Source organism: Nerophis ophidion, linkage group LG14, assembly GCF_033978795.1.
Source record: "Nerophis ophidion isolate RoL-2023_Sa linkage group LG14, RoL_Noph_v1.0, whole genome shotgun sequence".
NCBI classification, from domain to species: Eukaryota; Metazoa; Chordata; class Actinopteri; order Syngnathiformes; family Syngnathidae; genus Nerophis; species Nerophis ophidion.
In genome coordinates this window covers 17508310-17535660 of record NC_084624.1, presented here as the reverse complement: position 1 = coordinate 17535660, position 27351 = coordinate 17508310, and the positions used below count along the sequence as shown (strand labels likewise).

Genomic DNA, 27351 nt, shown 5'->3' with positions numbered 1-27351 from the left:
TACGCATCAAACAGCAGTTCAGAGTACCCACCCTTTTTGGGTACACTCGAGGGAGTACTGGAGAGTGCTCCCTCGGGTGATTCCCTTGTTCTGCTGGGGGACTTCAACGCTCATGTTGGCAACGACAGTGAAACCAGGAGAGGCGTGATTGGGAAGAATGTCCGTCCGGATCTGAACCCAATTGGTGTTTTGTTGTTGGACTTTTGTGCTCGTCACAGTTTGTCCATAACCAACACCATGTTCAAACATAAGGGTGTCCATATGTGCACTTGGCACCAGGACACCCTAGGCCTTAGTTACATGATCGACTTTGTAGTTGTGTCATTGGATTTGCGGCCTCATGTTTTGGACACTCAGGTGGTGAGTTGGCTGCGATGGTGGAGGAGGATGCCGGACAGACCTGGCAGGCCCAAACGCATTGTGAGGGTTTGCTGGGAACGTCTGGCAGAGTCTCCTGTCAGAGAAAGTTTCAATTCCCACATCCGGAAGAACTTTGAACATGTCACGAGGGAGGTACTGGACATTGAGTCCGAGTGGATCATGTTCCGCACCTCTATTGTCGAGGCGGCTGATTGGAGGTGTGGCCGCAAGGTAGTTGGTGCCTGTCGGGGCGGTAATCCTAGAACCCGTTGGTGGACACCAGCGGTGAGGGATGCTGTTAAGCTGGAGAAGGAGTCCTATCGGGTTCTTTCAGCTCATAGGTCTCCGGAAGCAGTGGACAGGTACCGACAGGCTAAGCGGTGTGCAGCTTTAGCGGTCGCGGAGGCAAAAACTCGGACATGAGAGGAGTTCGGGGAAGCCATGGAAAATTACTTCCGGACGGCTTCGAAGCGATTCTGGACCACCATCCGCCGCCTCAGGAAGGGGAAGCAGTACACTGTCAACACCGTGTATGGTGCGGATGGTGTTCTGATGACGTCAACTGCGGATGTTGTGGATAGGTGGAAGGAATACTTCGAAGACCTCCTCAATCCCACCAACACGTCTTCCTATGAGGAAGCAGTGCCTGGGGGATCTGTGGTGGGCTCTCCTATTTCTGGGGCTGAGGTTGCTGAGGTAGTTAAAAAGCTCCTTGGTGGCAAGGCCCCAGGGGTGGATGAGATCCGCCTGGAGTTCCTTAAGGCTCTGGATGCTGTGCGGCTGTCTTGGTTGACAAGACTCTGCAGCATCGCGTGGACATCGGGGGCGGTACCTCTGGATTGGCCGACTGGGGTGGTCCTTCCCTTTAAGAAGGGGGACCGGAGGGTGTGTTCCAACTATCGTGTGATCACACTCCTCAGCGTTCCCGGTAAGGTTTATTCAGGTGTACTAGAGAGGAGGCTACGCCGGATAGTCGAATCTCAGATTCAGGAGGAACAGTGTGGTTTTCGTCCTGGTCGTGGAACTGTGGACCAACTCTCGGCAGAGTTTTTGAGGGTGCATGGGAGTTTGCCCAACCAGTCTACATGTGCTTTGTGGACTCGGAGAAGGCATTCAAACGTGTTCCTATGGAAGTCCTGTGGGGAGTGCTCAGATAGTATGGGGTATCGGACTGTCTTATTGTGGCGGTCCGCTCCCTGTATGATCAGTGTCAGAGCTTGGTCCCCATTGCCGGCAGTAAGTCGGACACGTTTCCAGTGATGGTTGCACTCCGCCAAGGCTGCCCTTTGTCACCGATTCTGTTCATAACTTTTATGGACAGAATTTCAAGGCGCAGTCAAGGCGTTGAGGGGTTCCGGTTTGGTGGCCGAGGGATTAGGTCTCTGCTTTTTGCAGATGACGTGGTCCTGATGGCTTCATCTGGCCAAGATATTCAGCTCTCACTGGATCGGTTCGCAGTCGAGTGTGAAGCGACCAGAATGAGAATCAGCACCTCCAAGTCCGAGTCCATGGTTCTCGCCCGGAAAAGGGTGGAGTGCCATCTCCGGGTTGGGGAGGAGACCTGAGTGGGGGAAGAGTGGATCGTGAGATCGACAGGCGGCGTCTTCAGTAATGCGGACGTTGTACCAATCCGTCGTGGTGAGGAAGGAGCTGAGCCGGAAGGCAAAGCTCTCAATTTACCGGTCGATCTACGTTCCCATCCTCACCTATGATCATGAGCTTTGGGTCATGACCGAAAGTATAAGATCACGGGTACAAGCGGCCGAAATGAGTTTCCTTCACCGTGGGGCGGGGCTCTCTCCTTTAGAGATAGGGTGAGAAGCTCTGTCATCGGGGGGAACTCAAAGTAAAGCCGCTGCTCCTCCACATCGAGAGAAGCCAGATGAGGTGGTTCGGGCATCTTGTCAGGATGCCACCCGAACGCCTCCATAGGGAGGTGTTTAGGGCACGTCCAACTGGTAGGAGGCCACGGGGAAGACCCGGGACTTGTTGGGAAGACCATGTCTTCCGGCTGGCCTGGGAACGCCTCAGGATCTCCTGGGATGAGCTGGACGAAGTAGCTGGGGAAAGGGAAGTCTGGGCTTCCCTGCTTAGGCTGCTTCCCCTGCGACCCGACCTCGGAAAAGTGGAAGAAGCTGGATGGATGGATGGAACTTGTTTAAGTCGGGGTCCACGTTAATCAATTCATGGTACAAATATATACTATCAGCATAATATAATCATCACACAAGTAATCACCATAGTATATACATTGAATTATTTACATTATTTACAATCCGGGGGGATGGGATGAGGACTTTTGGTTGATATCAGTACTTCAGTCATCAACAATTGCATCAACAAAGAAATGGACATTGAAACAGTGTAGGTCTTATGTACAGCGAGCAGAGAACATAGTGAGTTCAGATAGCATAAGAACAAGTATATACATTAGAAATACATTCGATTATTTACATTACGTTATTTACAACCCGTTTAAATGGGATGTGAATGGAGGAAGGTATTAGTAAAGGGTTTAAGTTGCCTGTAGGTGTTGCCTGGAGGTGTTGTGGTGCATGTACAGTAGATGGCAGTATTGTCCTGTTTAAGAGTGTCACAACATTGCTGTTTACGGCAGACAAACTGCTTTACGGTAGACAAAAACGTGACTGCTGTTGTTGTGTGTTGTTACCGCACTGGGAGGACGATAATGAAACTTCCTAACAATAAACCCACATAAGAAACCAAGATCTCGCCCTCGATCATTCTACAGTTATAACGTATTGGGCAGACACGCTGTTTATATAATGGGAAAGCGGACGTGAAAACGGGCTGTCTTCACTCAGGTCCGCATGGAGCTGGAGGGGACGTGGCGTCCAGCTCCGCCTGAATTCCGGGAGATTTTCGGGAGAAAATTTGTCCCGGGAGGTTTTCGGGAGAAACGCTGAATTTTGGGAGTCTCCCGGAAAATCCGGAAGGGTTGGCAAGTATGGTCAATGTTTGCACAAAAATAAAAATATCCAAAAGACGTTGCAACGCATCGATTAGTTCCAACTGTAATAAAACTCTCCTATATTATTTATTGACCATCGTTCGCTCATGGCGATGGAAGCTAAATGGTATTCAAGAATTGCGGTCGCTCGTAGAGTTAGGGTCATGTCATGCGGCCAACCTAGAAACAAGGGTGTCCGAAAGGGTGCCCTGTGGTTAGTGATGTGTCATTATCCGTGGTCCAGATCATTTTTTGTTTAGTTATGTTCTGTTAGTTTTGGACTCCATTAGTTCCTTTTTTTGTGCACCCTTGTTTGTTTTAGTTTCAATGACGACTTATTAGTTTCACCTGCCTCATGTGTTTGGATCACACACCTGCTCTAATCAGAGACTATTATTTAAGCCTGTTTTGCCAGTTCGTCGTCCTGGCGACATTGTTCTGTATTGATTGTTTCATGCTCGTTTCATGCCACAGGTTCATGTTTGTCTTCATGCTATGCCAAGTTTTGTTGATTCATGCCACAGTTAGCGAGTGTTTGTTTCATGTCCATAGTTCTGCCAAAATGTTAGTTTTTTGTATCCTGCGCTAAGTTGTACCTTTGCCTTGTGCGCCTTTTTGTTTTTACCTATTTGATAGTGAATAATTAAATATGTTCCTACCTTCTCGCTTTGTCCAGAGTAGTCAGTTTGCATCCTGGGAGAACAATCCTCACAGTAAGCTGCAACACCCCCACCCGCCCTGACATGATTATTCATATACTTATGATCATTTATATATATATACATGTGTATTTCCGGTCTTTTCATCTTCATGCGTACAAGAGGGTAACACAGCAGTGAGGCTGGATTAAAAAAGACGTCGGAGTTGCTTTACTGAACTAAAAGTTGCTTTATTACAAGCCAGCGTCATTATACAGGACTGCAGTTCCTGGAGGAGGTCAGGTCAAAAATAATGAGGCATTTGGAGAAGCCAAACCATCAGTTTTTGTATTCCTCCTCTCTGACTTTGGGTGTGTGCTAAATCAGGACACCACATCCTGACCATAAAAGGAGATGTTCGTTTGTAAGTGTCAGGAAAACAACTGCTTTAAGTCATTACTTAAATAATGACGTTGAGCTAGACAGGTAGTCTCTTTTCAAGGATAGGGCTATCAATTTTGCATTCCGAAGTCCCAATTCGGGCCTTTTTCTACCTGCGAATATCAAACTAAGGGGCCTTATCTTATTATGTGCTCAAACTGGAATACCACTATTTACTTAAACTTGGTGGTTTGCTTTCTTCAAGGTGAAAACTAACATTCACCATAAGCAAAACATGATATGAGTTGATTAATTCACTTCATTAGTTACATAATAGAATAAAACTACAAAAACACTTAGAGCGCACAGACCCCAACCAGGTCCTACCTGCCAATAGTAAAAAAGTCCTGAGTCCAGTCAATGTTTTGGACCGGAACTTTTCTACAAACCCTGTTTCCATATGAGTTGGGAAACTGTGTTAGATGTAAATAAAAACGGAATACAATAATTTGCAGATCCTTTTCAACCCATATTCAATTGAATACACTACAAGACAAAATATTTGATGTTTAAACTCATAAACTTGTTTTTTTTTTGCAAATAATAATTAACTAAGAATTTCATGGCTGCAACACGTGCCAAAGTAGTTGAGAAAGGGTATGTTCACCACTGTGTTACATCACCTTTTCTTTTAACAACACTTAATAAACGTTTGGGAACTGAGGAAAATAATTTTTGAAGCTTTTAAAGTGGAATTCTTTCCCATTCTTGTTTTATGTAGAGCTTCAGTCGTTCAACAGTCTGGGGTCTCCGCTGTCGTATTTCACACTTCATAATGCGCCACACATTTTCCATGGGAGACAGGTCTGGACTGCAGGCGGGCTACGAAGCCACGCTGTTGTAACACTTGCCTTGCTGAATAAGCAGGGGCGTCCATGATAACGTTGCTTGGATGACAACATATGTTGCTCCAAAACCTGTATGTACCTTTCAGCATTAATGGTGTCTTCACAGATGTGTAAGTTACCCATGCTTTGGGCACTAATACACCCCCATACCATCACAGATGCTGGCTTTTGAATTGGCGCCTATAACAATCCAAATGGTTATTTTCCTCTTTGTTCTAGAGCAGGGGCGCTCACACTTTTTCTGCAGGTGAGCTACTTTTCAATTGACCAAGTCGAGGAGATCTACCTCATTCCTATTTATAATTTATATTTATTTATTTATGAAAGAGACATTTTTGTTAACAAGTTAATGGTGTTTAATGATAATACAAACATGTTTAACACACATAAATTCCTTTCTTTCATGAAGACAAGAATATAAGTTGGTGTATTTGATTCTGATGACTCGCATTGATTGGAATTAGACAGTGGTGCTGATAACGTCCGCATTTTCAAATGGAGGAAAAAAAAAGTCCTCCTTTCTGTCCAATACCACATGAAAGTGGTTGGATTTGGCATCTCATTTGTCCAACTTGCATACTCGTTTTTAAACACTTTGTTATGAGAGTAGCATATGTGTGTGGCCCTTTAATGTCTGGCAGCAGGTGAGTGACGTCAGTGAGTGTGTGGGCGAGAGAAGAGAGGAAGCGGTCGCTGAGGGCGGGGGAGAAATACATTGGCATCAAACTCCGTAGCTTGCTAGCTTGTGCACGCTAGCTTTCTGAGACTCTTATTTTGTTAGCACAGGCAGGATGAAACAGGTCTTTTATGGTGAAGACAGGAACTGCGCAGTCGGTCTTTAGAGTTTTGACAGTAGGTACGGAGTCTCTAGAAATAAAATGTGTTTCTCTGCGTCCGCCCTGTTAGTGATTTTTTTCTTAAATATGAGCTCGCAGCAGCCAGCGTCATCTCACAAGATCCTCGGGTGCCGAGAATGTCGAACAACTGACGAAAGTGAAGTCTTGGTATGATTGATGATTGCTCATTTTTATGTATACTTTTTAATGCCTGGCTTGAGATCGACTGACACACCCTCCGAGATCGACCAGTCGATCGCGATCGACGTAATTCCCACCCCTGTTCTAGAGCATGGGTGTCAAACTCTGGCCCGCGGGCCAAATCTGGCCCGCCGTGTAATTTAATTTGGCCCTTGAGGCAATATCAAATTTAGCATTAGAGCTGGCCCGCTGGTGTTATACAGCGTCGGTGCCGCTGTAACACCGCATTCACCGCTAATACTCATACTTGCCAACCCTCCTAATTTTCCCGGTAGACTCACGAAGTTCAGTGCCTCTCCCGAAAATCTCCCGGGGCAACCATTCTCCCAAATTTCTACCGATTTCCACCTGGACAACTATATTGGGGGCGTGCATTTAAGGCACTGCCTTTAGCGTTCTCTACAACCTGTCGTCACGTCCGCTTTTCCTCCATACTAACAGCGTGTCACGTAATATTTGTGGCTTTTACACACACACACACACACACACACACACACACACACACACACACACACACACACACACACACACACACACACACACACACACACACACACACACACACACACACACACACACACACACACACACACGCACAAGTGAATGCAAGCCATACTTGGTCAACAGCCATACAGGTCACACTGAGGGTGGCCGTATAAACAACTTTAGCACTGTTACAAATATGCGCCACAATGTGAACCCACACCAAACAAGAATGACAAAAACATTTCGGCTGAACATCCGCACCGTAAGACAACAGAACAAATACCCAGAACGCCTTGCAGCACTAACTCTTCCGGGAAACTTCCAGCAAACTGACCAATAATTAACGTTTTATTCATGCATTTTCTCTTGCTACTTCAAGGCTTGAATGTTTGGTTCATTCATTATTGTTATTTTATTTTCAAATTTATTATTAGCCTGTGGAAAAAATTGATATTTACCTCAGAAGATTGCAAATAGAAAAAAAAGGCGTAACATTTTTATTTAAATTTTATTTGATATGCCATTGATATTTTTTAAATTATTATTATTATTATTTGGAACTGGATTTTGCATGTCACTAAAGTTATATAAGCCTTGCTTGTTCAATATTTAATGAAAAACTTGTTTGGGTCCCTATTAAGAGATTAATTTGTTCAACCTTGGCCCGCGGCTTTGTTCTGTTTAAAATTTTTGGCCCACTCCGTATTTGAGTTTGACACCCCTGTTCTAGAGGACACCACGTCCTCTGTTTCCAAATATAATTTGAAATGTGGACTCGTCAGACCACAGAACACCTTTCCACTTTGTGTCAGTCCGTCTTAGGTAAGCTCGGGCCCAGCCAAGCCTGCGGCGTTTCAGGATATTGTTGATAAATGGGTTTGGCTTTGCATAGTAGAGTTTTAACTTGCACTTACAGATGTAGCGACCAACTGTAGCTACTGACAGTGGTTTTATGAAGTGTTCCTGAGCCCATGTGGTGATATCCTTTACACACTGATGTCGGTTTTTGATGCAGTACCGCCTGAGGGATCAAAAGTCCGTAATATCATCGCTTACGTGCAGTGATTTTTCCAGATTCTCTGAACTTTTTGATGATTTTACGGACCGTAGATGGTAAAATCCCTAAATTCCTTGCAATAGCTCGTTGAGAAATGTTGTTCTAAAACTGTTCGACAATTTGCTTACAAAGTGGTGACCCTCACCCCATCCTTGTTTGTGAATTACTTAGCATTTCATGGAAGCTGCTTTTATACCCAATCATGACACTTAACTGTTCCCAATTAGCCTGCACACCTTTGGGATTTTCCATATAAGTGTTTGATGAGCATTCCTCAACTTTATCAGTATTTATTGCCACCTTTCCCAACTTCTTTGTCACATGTTGCTGGCATCAAATTCTAAAGGTAATGATTATTTGCAATAAAAAAAATGTTTAGCAGTTTAAACATTAAATATGTTGTCTTTGTAGCATATTCAACTGAATATGGGTTGAAAAGGATTTGCAAATCATTGTATTCCGTTTATATTTTTACATCGAACACAATTTCCCAACTCATATGGAAACTGGGTTTGTATAACAAAATGAAAGAAATGGAATATCAATCAATGTTTATTTATATAGCCCCAAATCACAAATGTCTCAAAGGACTGCACAAATCATTACGACTACAACATCCTCGGAAGAACCCACAAAAGGGCAAGGAAAACTCACACCCAGTGGGCAGGGAGAATTCACATCCAGTGGGACGCCAGTGACAATGCTGACTATGAGAAACCTTGGAGAGGACCTCAGATGTGGGCAACCCCCCCCCCTCTAGGGGACCGAAAGCAATGGATGTCGAGCGGGTCTAACATGATACTGTGAAAGTTCAATCCATAGTGGCTCCAAGACAGCAGCGAGAGTCCCGTCCACAGGAAACCATCTCAAGCGGATCAGCAGCGTAGAGATGTCCCCAACCGATACAGGCGAGCGGTCCATCCTGGGTCCCGACGAGCGGTCCATCCTGGGTCTCGACTCTGGACAGCCAGTACTTCAGCCATGGTCATCGGACACAAGGGAGGGGGGGACATAGGAGAAAGAAAAGAAGCGGCAGATCAACTGGTCTAAAAAGGAGGTCTATTTAAAGGCTAGAGTATACAGAGGAGTTTTAAGGTGAGACTTAAATGCTTCTACTGAGGTAGCATCTCGAACTGTTACCAGGAGGGCATTCCAGAGTACTGGAGCCCGAACGGAAAACGCTCTATAGCCCGCAGACTTTTTTTGGGCTCTAGGAATCACTAATAAGCCGGAGTCTTTTGAACGCAGATTTCTTGCCGGGACATACGGTACAATACAATCAGCAAGATAGGATGGAGCTAGACCGTGTAGTATTTTATACGTAAGTAGTAAAACCTTAAAGTCACATCTTAAGTGCACAGGAAGCCAGTGCAGGTGAGCCAGTACAGGCGTAATATGATCAAACTTTCTTGTTCTTGTCAAAAGTCTAGCAGCCGCATTTTGTACCAACTGTAATCTTTTAATGCTAGACATGGGGAGACCCAAAAATAATACGTTACAGTAATCAAGACGAGACGTAACAAACGCATGGATAATGATCTCGGCGTCTTTAGTGGACAAAATGGAGCGAATTTTAGCGATATTACGGAGATGAAAGAAGGCCGTTTTAGTAACGCTTTTAATGTGTGACTCAAAGGAGAGAGTTGGGTCGAAGATAATACCCAGATTTTTTACAGAGTCACCTTGTTTTATTATTTGGTTGTCAAATGTTAAAGTTGTATTATTAAATAGAGGTCGGTGTCTAGCAGGACCGATAATCAGCATTTCCGTTTTTTTGGCATTAAGTTGCAAAAAGTTAGCGGACATCCATTGTTTAATTTCATTAAGACACGCTTCCAACTGACTACAGTCCGGCGTGTTGGTCAGCTTTAGGGGCATGTAGAGTTGGGTGTCATCAGCATAACAGTGAAAGCTAATACCGTATTTGCGTATGACGTCACCCAGCGGCAGCATGTAGATGCTGAAGAGTACAGGGCCAAGGACCGAACCCTGGGGAACTCCACACGTTACCTTAACATAGTCCGAGGTCACACTGTTATAGGAGACGCACTGCATCCTATCAGTAAGATAAGAGTTAAACCATGACAGGGCTGAGTCTGACATACCAATTCGTATTTTGATACGCTCTAATAAAATATTATGATCGACGGTATCGAAAGCAGCGCTAAGATCGAGGAGCAGCAACATAGATGACGCATCAGAGTCCATCGTTAGCAATAGATCATTAGTCAATTTTGCGAGGGCTGTCTCAGTCGAGTGATTTGCCCTGAAACCGGATTGAAAGGTTTCACATAGATTGTTAAACGCTAAGTGCTCATTTAGCTGCTCTGCAACAATTTTTTCGAGGATTTTCGAAATAAAGGGAAGGTGAGACACCGGTCGGTAGTTTACCATGAGGTCAGGATCGAGGTTAGGTCTTTTAAGGAGAGGATGAATAACCGCTTTTTTGAATGCAACGGGAACAGTGCCCGAGGAAAGTGATAAGTTTATAATATTTAGCACTGATGGACCTAATAATACAAAAAGCTCCTTGATAAGTTTCCCAGGAAGTGGGTCAAGTAAACATGTTGTCTGTTTTATTCCATGTACACGTTGTAACAATCCTTCTAATGTTATTTCATCAAAACGAGAGAAACTATTTTGGATATTTGCAGTATCCGCCGTATATACAATCGTATCTGTATTACTATAACCCAGTTGTAGCTGGGACGCATTGTCTTTAATCTCCTTTCTAATAAGTTCAATTTTCTTATTAAAGAACTTCATAAAGTAATCTGCCGAATGGGTGGAGCTACTGGAAGGAGTCCCTTGTTGGGTTAGCGATGCTACTGTACTAAACAAAAATTTTGGATCGTTTTTATTAATGCGGATGAGATTTGAGTAATAATTAGTTTTAGCTAAGGTAAGCATGCGTTTATAAGTTATTAAACTATCACTCCATGCTTGATGGTGCACCTCAATTTTAGTCGTGCGCCATTTGCGTTCCAGCTTTCTACATAATAATTTCTGAGCTCTAGTTTCTTCAGTAAACCGTGGCGTACGCCTTTTTGGAGCCTTTTTTAACTTCAGCGGTGCTATACTATCAATGGTTTCGCGCAGGGCGTTGTTAAAGTTGTTAGTGAGGTTATCAATAGAGCCCACATACTTTGGGAACGGTGCCATTACCGAGGGCAGTAGGTCCGCAAGAGTCGTCGTTATGGCAGCATTAATGTTGCGGCTGCTATAGCAGTTATTATTATTATTAGCTTGCCGAACATGAGTCTGAACTTCGAATTTTATAAGGTAATGATCGGACATTACTTTAGTATACGGGAGTATCATAACTTTGGAAACGGTGATACCTCTGACAAGCACTAGGTCTATCGTATTACCGCTGCGATGCGTCGGTTCATTTATTATTTGTGTAAGACCACAGCTATCAATTATAGTCTGGAGCGCCACGCACGGTGGGTCCAATGGGGTATTCATATGGATATTAAAGTCCCCCATTATAATTATATTATCGGCGTGCGTCACTAGATCAGCAACAAACTCTGAGAATTCACTAATAAAGTCCGAATAGGGCCCTGGGGGGCGGTAGATAACGGCCAGGCACAGAGGCAGAGGTGTGGCAGACTTCATAGAAAGCACCTCAAACGATTTATATTTATTATTTAAGTTAGGACTAAAGTTAAAGTTTTTGTTGTATATTAGTGCGACACCCCCTCCCCTTTTGAGGTGACGGGCAATATGCACATTCGTATAGTTAGGAGGGGATGCCTCATTTATCGCAAAAAAGTCGTCTGGTTTAAGCCAGGTTTCGCTAAGACCGATGACGTTAAGGTTGTTGTCTCTAATGACCTCATTAACTAATAACGTTTTGGGAGACAAAGATCTGATGTTTAGAAAGCCCATATTATAGGTAGTGGGCTGTTTTAAGGAGTTGTTGATAAAATTACCCGTAGTAGCAATATTAATAATGTTGCGTTTATTATGCGCAGTGTACTTAAAATAATTACGACCATATCTAGGAATTGATATGACGGGAATTTTCAGATTGTCTACTTGGCGCTGCGATAAACTGAACGCATCATAATTTGCCACCTCAGTAGAACGCATGTCTAACTCTGACGTAGTCATAGACACAGTAGAAAAAACATTTTGTGAGTTGTGTATTATTCTACGAAAATTGCTATGTGTACAGGGATCAAACCCTCTTGTCATCTTGGAGGCGGGGTTACTGGATTCTTGTAACGTAAACATAAGGTCATTTAGTAGAAATGATCTTAAATTGATCGATTTACTTTTTTAATTTATAACTTAAAACCATGAACAAATACTTTTCAGGTGAATCCTTTTTTAATGCAAACAATGTTTTTATTATAACCATTTCTTTTCCGCCTGGTGGCAATCATCCTGTCTATCTGATGCTCTGATGCAGTTTTCAAATATGCCGCTACCACGTATCCTAACCGTCGCATTTGTAGCAAGTATGACAACTATATTGGCATCTTGTCCTTTAGCAGAACTACACTGCCAACTGAATATTGTGATGTTGGAAGAGCGTCCCGTGTCATTGGCGTGTTTGTCTAATAATGTTGATTTAAGCTCCTTAACCTTCTGTTGGTTTGTGTTTGCTAAACACAGGTAGGTTTAGTTGACACAATCCTCTGCTTGGACATGTCCAACCATCATAAAGAAGTAACCCTTTCTTCAGGCCTTGTACCCCAGGGAAGTGACTCGCGGCCATTCTCACCAAACAGCTATTGTTGTAAGACATGGGTGTCAAACTCTGGCCCGCCGTGTAATTTAATTTGGCTCTTGAAGCAATATCAGTTTAGCATTAGAGCTGGCCCGCCGGTGTTATACAGCGTCGATGCCGCTGCAACACCGCATTCACCGCTAATACTCATACTTGCCAACCCTCTTAATTTTCCCGGTAGACTCCCGAAGTTCAGTGCCCCTCCCGAAAATCTCCCGGGGCAACCATTCTCCAGAATTTCTCCCGATTTCCACCTGAACAACTATATTGGGGGCGTGCATTTAAGGCACTGCCTTTAGCGTTCTCTACAACCTGTCGTCACGTCCGCTTTTCCTCCAAACTAACAGCGTGTCACATAATATTTGTGGCTTTTACACACACACACACACAAGTGAATGCTATGCATACTTGGTCAACACCCATACAGGACACACTGAGGGTGGCCGTATAAACAACTTTAGCACTGTTACAAATATGCGCCACACTGTGAACCCACACCAAACAAGAATGACAAGAATGATTATTTGAAACTGGATTTTGCATGTCACTAAAGTTATATAAGCCTTGCTTGTTCAATATTCAATGCAAAACCTGTTTGGGTCCCTATTAAAAGGTTACCATGAATTGATTAACGTGGACCCCGACTTAAACAAGTTGAAAAACTTATTCGGGTGTTACCATTTAGTGGTCAATTGTACGGAATATGTACTGTACTGTGCAATCTACTAATAAAAGTATCAATCAATCAATCAATCAATTTGTTCAACCTTGGCCCACGGCTTTGTTCCGTTTAAAATTTTGACCCACTCTGTATTTGAGTTTGACAGCCCTGTTGTAAGAGGTCTGTTGAAATATTGCGCCATTACAGCCACAAATAGATCGCAGTCCTGTGTGAAAGAAACACTGTAGCGTCAATAAATGTGACGCTACAAAAGGGAACTTAAGATTCGTTATTATAATTGCGCCCAATGGGGTTACTGGTAAAGTGGGTTAAACACATTAACATCAAATAGATTAAGTCAGGGGATCACCAACGCGGTGCCCGCTGGCCTGTTCTAAAAATAGCTCAAATAGCAGCAATTAACAGTGAGCTGCCTCTATTTTTTTAATTTTATTTATTCACTAGCAAGCTGGTCTCGCTTTGCTCGACATTTTTAATTCTAAGAGAGACAAAACTCAAACAGAATTTGAAAATCCAGAAAATATTTTAAAGACTTGGTCTTCACTTGTTTAAATAAATTCATAGATTTTTTTTTACTTTGCTTCTTATAATGTTCAGAAAGACAATTTTAGAGAAAAAATGCAACCTTAAAAATGATTTTAGGATTTTCAAACACATAAACCTTTTTACCTTTTAAATTCCTTCCTCTTCTTTCCTGACAATTTAAATCAATGTTCAAGTATTTTTATTTTTTTTATTGTAAATAATAATAAATATATTCTAATTTAATTCTTCATTTTAGCTTCTGTTTTTTCGACGAAGAATATGTGTGAAATATTTCTTCAAACTTATTATGATTAAAATTCCCAAAAATTATTCTGGCAAATTTAGAAAATCTGTAAAATCAAATTTAAATCTTATTTGAAGGTCTTTTGAATTTCCTTTAAAAATGTTGTTCTGGAAAATCTAGAAGAAATAATTGTCTTTGTTAGAAATATAGCTTGGTCCAATTTGTTGTATATTCTAACAAACTGCAAATTAGATTTTAACCTATTTAAAACATGTCATCAGAATTCTAAAATTAATCTTAATCAGGAAAAAATTACTAATGATGTCCCATAAAGTCTCTTTTAAATTTTTTCAAAAAGATTCGAATTAGCTAGTTTTTCTCTTAATTTTTTTCGGTTGAATTTTGAATTTTAAAGAGTCGAAATTGAAGATAAACTATGTTTCAAAATTTAATTGTCATTTTTTTCAAGTTTTCTCCTCTTTTAATTTAAGTGTTATTTTTATCATTATTTACAAAAAACATTCCGTAAAAGGAAAACAAATGTGCAGACGGAAATACCCATTTTTTAAAATATATATTTAGATTTATTTATTAAAGGTAAATTGAGCAAACTGGCTATTTCTGGCAATTCATTTAAGTGTGTATCAAACTGGTCGCCCTTCGCATTAATCAGTACCCAAGACGTAGCTCTTGGTTTCGAAAGGGTTGGTGAGCCCTGGATTAAGTAGTGTCTAACGAAGAAAATGCAACTTTGTGAAACTGATTAAAGGGAACATTATCACCAGACCTATGTAAGCGTCAATATATACCTTGATGTTGCAGAAAAAAGACCATATATTTTTTGGACCGATTTCCGAACTCTAAATGGGTGAATTTTGGCCAATTAAGCGCCTTTCTATTATTCGCTCTCGGAGCGATGACGTCAGAACGTGACGTCACCTAGGTAGTCAACGCCATTTTCTTCACCACATTACACGCAGCAAGTCAAATCAGCTCTGTTATTTTCCGTTTTTTTCGACTGTTTTCCGGTTCCTTGGGGACATCATGCCTCGTCGGTGTGTTGTCGGAGGATGTAACAACACGATCAGGGACGGGTTCAAGTTGATTTACGTAGAATGTGCATCGATTAGCACGGCATGCTAATCGATGCTAACATGCTATTTAGACTAGCTGTATGTACATATTGCATCGTTATGCCTCATTTGTAGCTATATTTGCATCCAGCCTTTCCCTCCAGCCACATTTAATGCCAAACAAACACTTACCAATCGACGGATTTAAGTTACTCCAGTGTCAAGAGATGCGAAAGTCCCTCGTTTGGATTTTACCGGCGATGCTACGACAGACATGGCACAGAAATGGCAAGAATGTCTGGATATCCTGCGACACTCAAAGCAGATGCATTCCCAACGATAAAGTCAACAAAATCACAAAGGTGAGTTTTGTTGATGTTGTTGACTTACGTGCTAATCAGACATATTTTGTTGCGGCATGACTGCCATCTAATCCATGCTAACATGCTATTTAGGCTAGCTGTATGTACATATTGCATCGTTATGCCTCATTTGTAGCTATATTTGCATCCAGCCTTTCCCTCCACCCACATTTAATGCCGAACAAACACTTACCAATCGACAGATTTAAGTTGCTCCAGTGTCAAGAGATGCGAAAGTCCCTCGTTTGGTTTTTACCGGCGATGCTACGACAGAGATGGCACAGAGATGGCACAGAGATAGCACAGAGATGGCAAGAATGTCTGGATATCCTGCGACACTCAAAGCAGATGCATTCCCAACGATAAAGTCAACGAAATCACAAAGGTGAGTTTTGTTGATGTTGTTGACTTATGTGTGTGGAGGGAGGTTGTGATTAGCACACTGCAGGTAGAAAGATCAGCGACCCCGTCAGGGTGGCTGGAGACAGCCCACCCTCAGACGGGGGCGTGGCATGGGCAGGACGGCGAGACGCAGCTGGCAGTTGATCAGATGTCGCAGGTGGTACGCGCTGATCTAATCAACTGTTGTCTTTAACAGTAAACGGCCAGCCGAGGAGAAGGAGCTGCTGTTGGTGGGACTGAAAAGTCGAGCAGAAAAGCATGATCCTGAGCAAAACTGATTATTAAAAGAACTGTCAAACCCGAACCACTGGCTTCCAGCGTGCATCTGTGGGAACTGTGAGTAAGAAAAGCTTACAATGTGCTAATCAGACATATTTGGTCGCGGCATGACTGCCAGCTAATCGATGCTAACATGCTATTTAGGCTAGCTGTATGTACATTTGTAGCTATATTTGCATCCAGCCTTTCCCTGCACCCACACTTAATGCCAAACAAGCACTTACCAATCGACGGATTTAAGTTGCTCCAGTGTCACAAGATGCGAAAGTCCCGATCGTTTGGTCCGCACATTTTACCGGCGATGCTAAGGCAGACATGGCACAGAGATGTATGGATATCCTGCGACACTCAATCGTTGGTTAGAAGGCGATCGCCGAATAGCGTCAATAGCTATTCGCTCAATAGCTTCAGTTTCTTCTTCATTTTCGTTTTCGCTATCTGCCTCAATACTCCGACCATCCGTTTCAATACATGCGTAATCTGTTGAATCGCTTAAACCGCTGAAATCCGAGTCCGAATCCGAGCTAATCTCGCTATATCTTGCTGTGGTATCCACCATTTTGTTTGTATTGGAATCACTGGATGACGTCACAGGGAAATGGACAATGGCTTCGCAGATAGCGAAAATCAGGCACTTTAAAGCTTTTTTTAGAGATATTCCGGGACGGGTAAAATTAAAAAAAAAACTTCGAAAAATAAAATAAGCCACTGGGAACTGATTTTTTTTGGTTTTAACCCTTCTGAAATTGTGATAATGTTCCCCTTTAACAAGGAAATTTTGATCCGTACAAATCCAGGACCGGCTTCACGGTGGCAGAGGGGTTATTGCGTCTCCCTCACAATAAGAAGTTCCTGCAGTCCTGGGTTCAAATCCAGGCTCGGGATCTTTCTGTGTGGAGTTTGCATGTTCTCCCCGTGAATGCGTGGGTTCCCTCCGGGTACTGCGGCTTTCTCCCACCTCCAAAGACATGCGCCTGGGGATAGGTTGATTGGCAACACTAAATTGGCCCTAGTGTGTGAATGTGAGTGTGAATGTTGTCTGTCTATCTGTGTTGGCCCTGCGATGAGGTGGCGACTTGTCCAGGGTGTACCCCGCCTTCCGCCCGATTGTAGCTGAGATAGGCGCCAGCGCCCCCCGCGACCCTAAAAGGGGAATAAGCGGTAGAAAATGGATGGATGGATGGAAATCCAGGACCATCCATCTCACACAGTGTGTGTAAAAAAGACAGAGACACTACTACAGCAGGGTGTACTATAAAAAGAGGCACATTTTACAGTCACTTATGACTTTGTAACAGAGCTAATGTTGACATAAAAAAACATAATTCCAATTTGTTCCCTTATGATCTGTGATAAAAACTGATCAGATCAGTTCAATTGATTTTCCAAATTGTGTGACTTTATCATACAGGTATAAATGAATATTAAAGGCCTACTGAAACCCACTACTACCCACCACGCAGTCTGATAGTTTATATATCAATGATGAAATATTAACAGTGCAACACATGACAATACGGCCAGTTTAGTTTACTAAATTACAATTTTAAATTTCCCGCGGAGTTTCTTGTTGAAAACGTTGCGGAATGATGACGCGTGCGCGTGACGTCTCGAGTTGGAGGGGACATGTTAGCGCAGCACCTCTAGCGGCTAAAAGTCGTCTCTTTTCATCGCATAATTACACAGTAATTTGGACATCTGTGTTGCTGAATCTTTTGCAAGTTGTTCAATTAATAATGGAGAAGTCAAAGTACAAAGATGGAGGTGGGAAGCTTTAGCCTTTAGCCACACAAACACACGGTGTTTCCTTGTTTAAAATTCCCAGAGGTGAAGCTTTACTATGGATCAGAGCGGTCAAGCGAACATGGATCCCGACCACTTGTCAACCCATAGGTTTCGGTGAGAAAATTGTGGTAGAAAGTCGCCTCTAACCGGAGATCAGCGGAACTTCTGTCGTGCTGCTGCCGCCGTGACTAATTCCCTCAGAGACTGGCGTCAAGACACCCGTGGACACACCCCTCTGACTATTTAATCTTACTAAAACACTAGCAACACAATAGAAAGATAAGGGATTTCCCAGAATTATCCTAGTAAATGTGTCTAAAAACATCTAAATCGCTCACAATGCAATCGCTTTTTTTTTTTTTTCTAGTCCTTAGCTATCAATATCCTCAGCCATGAATCCTTCATTCTCGCTCAAATTAATGGGGAAATTGTTGTTTTCTTGATCCGAATAGCTCTTGCTGCTGGAGGCTCCCATTATAAACAATGTGAGGAAGTGAGGAGCCCTCACAAGGGTGACGTCATCGTCTGCGACTTCCGGTACAAGCAAGGCTTTTTTATTAGCAACCAAAAGTTGCAAACTTCATCGTTGATGTTCTCAACTAAATCCTTTCAGCAAAAATATGGCAATATTGCGAAATGATCAAGTATGACACATAGAATGGACCTGTTATCCCCGTTTGAATAAGAAAATCTCATTTCAGTTGGCCTTTAATTTTGAAATGATCTGGAAATGAAAAACGACTTCCGGACAGCTTCGAAGCGATTCTGGACCACCATCCACCGCCTCAGGAAAGGGAAGCAGATCAGAATCAGAATCAGACATAATTGATTAATCCCTGAGGGGAAATTAGAATTTTGAGAACAATCCCATTCAAGATCAGACAAACATTACAGGGAGACACAACAGGATCGCTGACGGGTCTGCCAATTTCTGGCCATTAAAAAAACGGTGAGTTACAGGTAAACAAATAAACAAATGAAAATAAAATAGAATAAAAAAATCGGTCTAAGCATGGGCCCCTGGAGAGGGGGTCCAGACTGTGGGCCAAGGGAAAAAAACAACTCATAGCCATACGGTGGGGCAAAAAAGTATTTAGTCAGCCACCGATTGTGCAAGTTCTCCCACTTAAAATGGTGACAGAGGTCTGTAATTTTCATCATAGGTAGACTTCAACTGTGAGAGACAGAATGTGAAAAAAAAATCCAGGAATTCACATTGTAGGAATTTTAAAGAATTTATTTGTAAATTATGGTGGAAAATAAGTATTTGGTCAACCATTCAACTCAGTATTCTTCTTCCTCCAAACATGACTAGTTGAGTTTATACCAAAAAGTTCTATTTTGGTTTCATCTGACCACATGACTTTCTCCCAATCCTCTGCTGTATCATCCATGTATCCATTTTGGTATAAACTCAACTCGTTGTGTTTGGAGGAAGAAGAATACTGAGTTGCATCCCAAGAACACCATAACTACTGTGAAGCATGGGGGTGGAAACATCATGCTTTGGGGCTGTTTTTCTGCTAAGGGGACAGGACGATTGATCCGTGTTAAGGAAAGAATGAATGGGGCCATATATCGGGAGATTTTGAGCCAAAACCTCCTTCCATCAGTGAGAGCTTTGAATGGTTGACCAAATAATTTACAAATAAATTATTTAAAATTCCTACAATGTGAATTCCTGGATTTTTTTTTCACATTCTGTCTCTCACAGTTGAAGTGTACCTATGATGAAAATTACAGACCTCTGTCATCATTTTAAGTGGGAGAACTTGCACAATCACCTGGAGACGGGGGGGGGGGGGGGGGGGGGGGGGGAGCTACGTGCGGCTGCTTTTTGTGGATTATAGCTCGGCATTTAACACCATTATTCCTGATAGACTGGTGTCCAAACTGTCAGACCTGGGTCTCTCGAACTCCATCTGCATGTGGATTAAGGACTTCTTATCCAACCGCCCCCAGAGGGTGCAGTTGGGTCGCCACATGTCATCAAGCCTGCACCTCAGTACCGGCTCTCCACAAGGCTGCGTGCTGAGCCCCCTTCTCTACTCCATCTACACATACGACTGCACACCTGCCCACTCCAGCAACTCCATCATCAAATTTGCGGATGACACCACCGTAGTGGGGCTCATCTCGGAGGGAGACGAGGCTGCATATCGGGATGAGGTGGAGAAGCTGTCGGATTGGTGCAAAGTCAACAACCTGGCCCTGAACACCTCCAAGACCAAGGAGCTGGTCATAGACTTCAGGAGGAAAAAAACGGACATCCTGCCCCTGATCATCAGTGGTGACTGTGTGGAGAGGGTCTCTGACTTCCGCTCCCTGGGAGTCCACCGGGCCGACGACCTATCCTGGAGCACCAACACCACGGCTACCTTCAAGAAGGCACACCAGAGACTGTACTTCCTGAGAATACTCAGGAACAACCACCTCTCACAGGAACTGCTGGTGTCCTTCTACCGGTGCTCCATTGAGAGCATCCTGACCTACTGCATCTGCGTGTGGTTCAGCAGCTGCACGGCCGCAGAGAGAACGGCGCTCCAGAGAGTCATAAAGTCCGCCCAGAAGTTAATCGGATGCCCCCTCCCCCCTCTGGCTGACCTGTACAGCTCCCGCTGTCTCAGGAAAGCACAGAGCATCCTGAAAGACCCATTCCACCCCGGGCACAGCCACCTGGAACTGCTACCCTCAGGCAGACGCTACAGGGTGCTAAAAGCGAGCACCAATAGACTAAAAAATAGCTTTTACCCAAGAGCCATAGTAGCACTAAACAGGCACTGAGTGTCCATATGTCCATCATGTCCTCATGTGTAATGTTTAAATGTTTTTCTATTTTTTCGGATTACAATGTGCAATAATGTTTTATGTATGTGTGTATATTTATTCATATGCATGCAGATATGCATCTGTGTGGATACATATACATATACATAGATATATCTGTCATCTCTATCTTTTTTTTTACTATTTATACTACCATATTGTATATGCACCTTATGAGGAGCTGCTCCAATTTCGTTGTTCTTTGAACCTGTTCATTGCAATAATGACAATAAAACTCTATTCTATTCTGATTATATATTTTTTTGCCCCACTGTATCCCTCTTACATGTGTGTAAGAGGGAAACATCAAACATGAAAGAAAACAAAGGAATTAAAGACATTAAACGAGCAGTGCACTATCAACACCGTGTATGGTGGGGATGGTGTTCTGCTGACCTCAACTGCGGATGTTGTGGATCGGTGGAGGGAATACGTCGAAGACCTCCTCAATCCTACCAACACGTCTTCCTATGAGGAAGCAGTACCTGGGGAATCTGTGGTGGGCTCTCCTATTTCTGGGGCTGAGGTTGCCGAGGTAGTTAGGTGGCAAGGCCCCGGGGGGGTGAAGAGATCTTCCCTGAGTTCCTTAAGGCTCTGGATGCTGCGGGGCTGTCTTGGTTGACAAGACTCTGCAACATCACGTGGACATTGGGGGCGGTGTCTCTGGATTGGCAGACCGGGGTGGTGGTTCCTCTCTTTAGGAAGGGGAACCGGAGGGTGTGTTCCAACTATCATGGGATCACACTCCTCAGCCTTCCTGGTAAGGTCTATTCAGGTGTACTGTAGAGGAGGCTACGCCGGATAGTTGAACCTCGGATTCAGGAGGAACAGTGCGGTTTTGTCCTGGTCGTGGAACTGAGGACCAGCTCCATACTCTCAGCAGAGTCCTTGAGGGTGCATGGGAGTTTGCTCAACCAGTCTACATGTGCTTTGTGGACTTGGAAAAGGCATTCGACCGTGTACCCCGTGGGGAGTGCTCAGAGAGTATGGGGTAACGGACTGTCTTATTGTGGCGGTCCGCTCCCTGTATGATCAGTGTCAGAGCTTGGTCCGCATTGCCGGGAGTAAGTCGGAACCGTTTCCAGTGAGGGTTGGACTCCACCAAGGCTGTCCTTTGTCACCGACTCTGTTCATAACTTTTATGGACAGCATTTGTAGGCGCAGTCAGGGTGTTGAGGGTATCTGGTTTGGTTGCTGCTGCTTTTTGCAGATGAGGGGGTCCTGATGGCTTCATATGGCCAAGATCTTTAGCTCTCACTGGATCGGTTCGCAGCCAAGGGTGAAGCGACTGGGATGAGAATCAGCACCTCCAAGTCCGAGTCCATGGTTCTCGCCTGAGAAGGGTGGAGTTCCATATCCGGGTTGAGGAGGAGATCTTGCTCCAAGTGGATGAGTTCAAGTACCTTGGAGTCTTGTTCACGAGTGAGGCAAGAGTGGATCGTGAGATCGACAGGCGGATCGGTGCGGCGTCTTCAGTAATGCGGACGCTGTATCGATCCGTTGTGGTGAAGAAGGAGCTGAGCCGGAAGGCAAAGCTCTCAATTTACCGGGGTAGGTACGTTCCCATCCTCACCTACGGTCATGAGCTTTGGGTTATGACCGAAAGAACAAGATCACAGGTACAAGAGGCCGAAATGAGTTTCCTCCGCCGGGTGGCGGGGCTCTCCCTTAGAGATAGGGTGAGAAGCTCTGTCATCCGGGAGGAGCTCAAAGTAAAGCTCCTCCACATCGAGAGGAGCCAGACGATGTGGCTCGGGCATCTGGTCAGGATGCCACCCATGCGCCTCCCTAGGGAGGTGTTTAGGACACATCCAACCGGTAGGAGGCCAAGGGGAAGACCCAGGACACGTTGGGAAGACTATGTCTCCCGGCTGGCCTGGGAACGCCTCGGGATCCCCCGGGAAGAGCTGGACGAAGTGGCTGGGGAGAGGGAAGTCAGGGCTTCCCTGCTTAGGATGCTGCCCCCGTGACCCGACCTCGGATAAGCGGAAGAAGATGGCGGGATGGATGGCTGGAAATTATTTGGATATCATGTGTCTTTCTAGCACTGGAATATCGATATTTCTTGGACTAATACAGTAACTGTCAATGAGTCTCATTGTACACATAACTAAAGAGGCGTCCATCCATCCATATTTTTCCGCTTATCCAAGGTCGGGTCGCGGGGGCAACAACCTAAACAGGACTGTGCTAAATAAATATTGTATTATAGTTGCAGATGTGGTCATCTTTCCCCTTCATTTTTACTTTGTTTGTCTTAATGGTCATTTTATACAGTCTTAAGTAGTAATTGTTTCTTTTATCCATCTCCATTGTTTGTGCTAACTTTTGGTAATACCTGAATGTGTTTCCTCAAATTTGTGTTGGAAGTCGTCAAGAGCTTCCAGTTCTGCGATGCCACTTTCCATCCTGGCTACATCAGATCATTCACTGGCGTATATATTAATTTATATATTTTAACATTTGTTTATTGGATTTTTAACATACTACAGTCTAGAAATACAATTAAACACAGGCCAAATGTTATTTTTGTGGGTGTTGTTGATAAATGGCTTTCACATTGCATAGTAGAGTTTTAACTTTCACTTACAGATGTAGCGACTAACTGTAGTTACCGACAGTCATTTTTTGAAGTGTTTCTGAGTCCATGTGGTGATATCATTTACATATTGTGTCGCTTTTTGAGGGATTGAAAGTCACGGGCATTAAATCTTCATTACGCTTACATGCAGTGATTTTTTTCCAGATTCTCGGAACCCATCCATCCATCTTTTACCGCTTGTCCCTTTTGATGATATTACGGACCGTAGATGGTAAAATCCCTAAATTCCTTGCAATAGCTCATTGAGAAATGCTGTTCTTAAACTGTTGGACAGTTTGCTCACACATTTGTTCACAAAGTTGTGACCCTCGCCCCATCCTAGTTTGAGCATTTCATGGAAGCTGCTTTTAGACCCAATCATGGCACCCCCCTGTTCCCAATCAGCCTGCTCACCCGTGGGATGTTCCAAAAAAGCATTTGATGAGCATTCCTCAACTTTCTCAGTCTTTTTTGCCACTTTTGCCAGCTTTTTAAAAAAATATTTTGCAGGCATCAAATTCCAAATGAGCTTAAATTAGCAAAAAATAACAAAAGTTTACCAGTTCAAACGTTAAATATATTGTCTTTGCAGTCTATTCTATTGAATCTAGGTTGAAACGGATTTGCAAATCATTGTATTATGTTTTTATTTACACAACGTGCCAACTACACTGGTTTTGGGTTTTGTAGCTTTCGTGGACACTGAAAAGCAACTTGATGTTGAAAATACAAACCCCGTTTCAATTTGAGTTGGGAAATTGTGTTAGATGTAAATAAAAACGGAATACAATGATTCGCCAATCCTTTTCAACCCATATTCAGTTGAATGCACTTCAAAGACAAGATATTTGATGTTCAAACTCATAAACTTTTTTTTTTTTGCAAATAATAATTAACTTAGAATTTCATGGCTGAAACACGTGCCAAAGTAGTTGGGAAAGGGCATGTTCACCACTGTGTTACATCACCTTTTCTTTTAACAACACTCAATAAACGTTTGGGAACTGAGGAAACTAATTTTTGAAGCTTTGAAAGTGGAATTATTTCCCATTCTTGTTTTATGTACAGCTTAAATTGTTCAACAGTCCGGGGTCTTGTTGTCGTATTTTACGCTTCATAATGCGCCACACATTTTCGATGGGAGACATGTCCGGACTGCAGGCGGACCAGGAAAGTACCCGCACTCTTTTACTACGAAGCCACATAGTTGTAACACGTGGTTTGGCATTGTTTTGCTGAAATAAGCAGGGGCGTCCATGATAACGTTGCTTGGATGACAACATACAGTATGTTGCTCCAAAACCTGTATGGACCATTCAGCATTAATGCTGCCTTCACAGATGTGTAAGTTACCCATGGCTATAACAAAAGCCATCACAGATGCTGGCTTTTGAACTTTGCGCCTGTAACAATCCGGATGGTTATTTGCCTCTTTGTTCTGGAGGACGCCATGTCCACAGTTTCCAAATATAATTTGAAATGTGGACTCGTCAGACCACAGAACACTTTTCCACTTTGCGTCAGTCCATCTTAGATGAGCTCGGACCCAGCGAAGCCGCCGGCGTTTCTGGGTGTTGTTGATGAATGGCTTTCGCTTTGCAAAGTAGAGTTTTAACTTGCACTTACAGATGTAGCGACCAACTGTAGTTACTGACAGTGGTTTTGTGAAGTGTTCCTGAGCCCATGTGGTAATGTCCTTTACACACTGATGTCGGTTTTTGATGCAGTACCGCCTGAGATTCTCTGAACCTTTTGATGATTTTACGAACCGTAGATGGTAAAATCCCTAAATTCCTTGCAATAGCTCGTTGAGAAATGTTGTTCTAAAACTGTTCGACAATTTGCTTAGAAATTGGTGACCCTCGCCCCATCCTTGTCTGTGAATAACTTAGCATTTCATGGAAGCTGCTTTTATACCCAATCATGGCACCCACCTGTTCCCAATTAGCCTGCACACCTGTGGGATGTTCCAAATAAGTGTTTGATGAGCATTCCTCAACTTTATCAGTATTTATTGCCACCTTCCCAACTTCTTTGTCACGTGTTGCTGGCATCAAATTCTAAAGTTAATGATTATTTGCACACACAAAAAAAATGTTAATTAGTTTGAACATCAAAAATGTTGTCTTTGTAGCATATTCAACTGAATATGGGTTGAAAATGATCATTGTATTCTGTTTATATTTTTACATCCAACACAATTTCCCAACTCATATGGAAACAGGGTTTGTAATATGGTGAGAACATAAAAGCAGGGTTAAAGCATTGCAATTGTTACATGGATTTAAGAAATAGCTTTAATGTTAAAAAATGTGTGATTAAGGGCTACATAAGTAAACTTTGATTGATTGATAATAAATAAGCCTTTGGAAATGAGCTAGTTTGCCTGACACACTATTGTTATTCTGGGGATAACACCCGGCCACTCGTAAGGCCTTCATTCATCTCTCCTTTTCCGGCTGGAATGTTTACTTATCGGAATCCTTATTTGATGTATTCAAATGGATATGTGTTTATTGAAATATGTGCATAGTTGAGTAGAAAAACGGTGGTGTTTGCCTAAGTGGGCGGGGCCAGTGGTAGTCAAATAAACATGTTCATGTGGAACTTTATGGATGCACCACTGGTTTATGTCACGCAGCGTAGAATCCCCCCCCCCCCCACCACCCCATACCTCCACACCCCCCTCTGGTGCCGGATGGCTGTGAGTCGGTATGTTTCTGGTTATGATGTAAGAGGGGTGTCGTGGCGCAACCCTCTCGCGTCCACCAATGAAAGTATAGGCTGGGCTCAACTCCCATCTTTTGGAGCCTGGCTATAAAATGCACCAATCAAGTCCTCTCCAGTTCATTCGCCTCATCCATTATTTTCTGTCCTGATAGGTACCAGTGAAAAGACTCATCATGAGGTAAGAATATTCCTCAATAGACACTTTTATTGGGCGTATTGTATTGACAGTAAAACAAAATATTGCCGTGATTTATTTGTATTTTTCTCTTTGTTTTTGCAGCATTTTGAGGATTTGATCAATACATTTTTTTGTTGTCATTTGTCAAGCTTTCATTGTGAATGAAGGAAAGTCGTAATGATAATAATACCCGTCAAATGTTTAGGATATTTAATTGAATCTTAATGAAAAGTGCATCATGTTATGTTTTAAAATAGGGGTTCTTATCCTTTTTGACCGAGGGGCCCAACTTTTCAACGCTGACTTACTCTTGATTTGCAAGGTGTTCAAAAAACTGCATACAGGATTAAACCTTGTCAAATGGTATGAAAGCATTTGTTAATTTAATACGATTATTAATTACTGAACACAAAAGTGTACACATATACTGCAAAATAAAAACTGATTTAAAAATACATTAATATACAACGTTGCAGTGCTAAAATTAATCAATTCTACCTAGTTTGTGCTTAAAAAACTTCTCCGTTGGTTTTGCTCTAGACTCCTTCTAAATGTTTGAGCTAGTGTTGGGAAAGCATGAGACAACTGAGTATATTTCTTACCCGTGGAACAATTTGCTGTTTTAAAGGATATTTTGATAATATCAATAATCAATTTAGAGCAGGGGTGTCAAACTCATTTTAGATCGGGGGCCAAATGGAGAAAAACCTTCCTCGTAAGTGGGCCGGAGTGGTAAAATCACGGCATGATAACCTGAAAATAAAGACGACTATAGATTGTTTTCTTTGTTAAAAAATAGAACAGGCACAATCTGAAAACATGTTGCAGTTAATAGTATTCTGTCTTTATTTGTCGTTATTTATACTTTCTGAATAAATTGCGTGATACTGTTCATCAGTCAACTCATTGGTGTTTTTTTTCAATCTATCAAGATAAAAAAATATCAAAATCAAATTACAGGATGATATTTATGCAGTTTGCTCATTTTCCTCGACTGGTGCACTAACATATTGTGGTTTATTTTGTAGCATAATCTACAAAGATACAAATAATTGCTGTTGTGACATCTAGTGCAGTGGTCCCAACGCTTGATAAATTGTCCCGA

At 42.8% G+C, this 27351-nt stretch overlaps 1 protein-coding gene across 2 annotated transcripts in view; it reads left to right on the top strand.

Moving 5' to 3' along the window:
- tat (tyrosine aminotransferase) overlaps nucleotides 1-27351 on the top strand; it is a 120061-nt gene that overhangs the window by 42692 nt on the left and 50018 nt on the right. The window contains exon 2 of one of the 2 annotated variants that reach the window (XM_061920011.1): nucleotides 26221-26246. In XM_061920011.1, coding sequence (XP_061775995.1) covers nucleotides 26242-26246 — 5 coding nt within the window. In that variant the 5' untranslated portion in view covers nucleotides 26221-26241. Of the gene's footprint in view, nucleotides 1-26146; nucleotides 26247-27351 lie in introns of those variants that run through there. The other variant, XM_061920012.1, reaches the window with a different exon arrangement.